Raw genomic sequence first — 1,817 nt, 5'->3', positions numbered from 1 at the left:
CCATTTGAATATGAAAAAAAATTCATAATATTAAAACCTCATAATATTAACTCGGATACACACATTATTAGGATTTCAAAACCTTTTATCAAGGGCCCCAAGACAACTGTTCATGAGTCCTTCGTGGTGGATGTCTCCCTCCTTGATCGTGTACTTAAGGCACCTATCGTTACTGTCAAGAGTATCCCTCATAGTTGTCGGATGGCCTTTTCCCAAGCTTTGAAAACAACACTCTATAAAGTGGTTGCTCAACCAGATTCTGTTGATGCGTATGTTAGGCTTTTACTTCTTCCTCGTTGCACTTTACAGGTGTTCAGACCCAAAAATAGGCACGAAAGCAGGTCCAGGAATAGGAAAGCCATGCAACATCATTCAATAATGAGTTCTTTAGCCACATGGGGGAAAGTTGACGGTATTACCATGTTAATTAAAAACCTGTTAAATGGTTCTGGTTTGAGGTCCTTAGGCCAAGGTGACATGGATATTCAAAAGGAGGGGGATCTTGTCAACAATAACGTTAAACAGTGTCTTCGAAAAGTTGCGGATGGTCACTTTACTGCTGCAGTGAAGGTGTTATGCTCATCTGGTGTTGCACCTTACAATTCTGATACCACAAAGGCTTTAGAAGCTAAACACCCGTACAAGAAGCCGTCGGCTATGCCGAACATGACTTATTCCGAGCCTCCTCTTTTGGCGGAGGTTGATAGTGTCCTTGGTTGCATTAAATCGTTTCCCAAAGGAACTTCGTGTGGGAGGGACGGTTTGAGAGCGCAACATATTTTGGATGCTCTTTGTGGAGAAGGGTCGGCTATTGCCACTGACCTCATATGTGCTATCACTGCAGTGGTTAATTTATGGTTAGGAGGGAGATGTCCGTCTACTTTGGCTGGGTTTGTCGCGTCTGCTCCTCTTACACCGCTTTTAAAACCCGACAACGGGATTCGACCTATTACAGTAGGTACTATATGGAGCCGTTTGGTTTCTAAGGTGGCTATGAAAGGGGTTGGCAAAGAAATGACCAAATACCTTAATGATTTCCAGTTTGGGGTTGGTGTGTCGGGTGGTTCGGAGGCCATATTACATAGCGCCAACAGGGTATTGAGTGAGTGCCACACTGATCGGTCTCTTGCAATGCTTACAGTTGATTTTTCTAATGCATTTAATATGGTGGATAGATCAGCTTTACTTCATGAGGTAAGGATCAAATGCCCTTCTATTTCCTTGTGGGTGGAATTTTTATATGGGCAGCCATCAAGACTATATCTTGGGGATGATAATATTTGGTCCACCACAGGGGTTCAACAAGGAGACCCATTGGGACCACTCCTTTTTTCCCTGGTTTTACACCCCCTTGTGCATCAGATTTGAGACAATTGCAAGCTTCTTCTTCATGCCTGGTATCTTGATGATGGGACAGTCATTGGAGATTCAATGGAGGTGGCTAAAGTGCTGGATATCATTAAGGTGACGGGTCCAACTTTCGGTCTTGAACTGAATATTAAGAAAACTGAGCTATTTTGGCCTTCTTGTGATGGTACGAAGTCTCGTGACGGTTTATTCCCTGCTGACATCGGGAGACCATTATTAGGGGTGAAGCTTCTTGGGGGAGCTGTTAGTAAAGACACCGGGTTTATTAAGGGTTTGGCAAAGAAGAGAGCTACTAATGTTGTTGATTTGATGCGTCTTCTCCCAAAACTTGGTGACCCGCAGAGTGAGTTACTTTTGCTTTGATCATGTATGGGTATTGCTAAAATTTTCTTCGGTTTGAGAACATGCCAACCTGTACACATGATGGAGGCAGCGATGTTTTTTGACAA

At 43.4% G+C, this 1,817-nt stretch overlaps 1 protein-coding gene across 1 annotated transcript; it reads left to right on the top strand.

Moving 5' to 3' along the window:
* The first annotated feature begins 201 nt into the window (after nt 1–201).
* Nucleotides 202–1,368, top strand: LOC143625320 (uncharacterized). The gene has a single exon (XM_077095686.1). It carries the CDS (start codon nt 202–204, stop codon nt 1,366–1,368), a length of 1,167 nt encoding a protein of 388 aa, XP_076951801.1.
* Nucleotides 1,369–1,817: the final 449 nt, after the last annotated feature.

Source organism: Bidens hawaiensis, unplaced genomic scaffold (genome assembly GCF_021521415.1).
Source record: "Bidens hawaiensis isolate Kalapana, Puna unplaced genomic scaffold, B.hawaiensis_p1.1 tig00004101_1, whole genome shotgun sequence".
Lineage (NCBI taxonomy): Eukaryota > Viridiplantae > Streptophyta > Magnoliopsida > Asterales > Asteraceae > Bidens > Bidens hawaiensis.
The sequence above is the reverse complement of the archived record's forward strand: the minus strand, read 5'-3'. Positions and strand labels throughout refer to the sequence as shown.

What these genes read in the sequence shown, in the direction of transcription:
- LOC143625320 (XM_077095686.1), top strand. Translation starts at nt 202, where the DNA reads ATGGCCTTTTCCCAAGCTTTGAAAACAACACTCTATAAAGTGGTTGCT.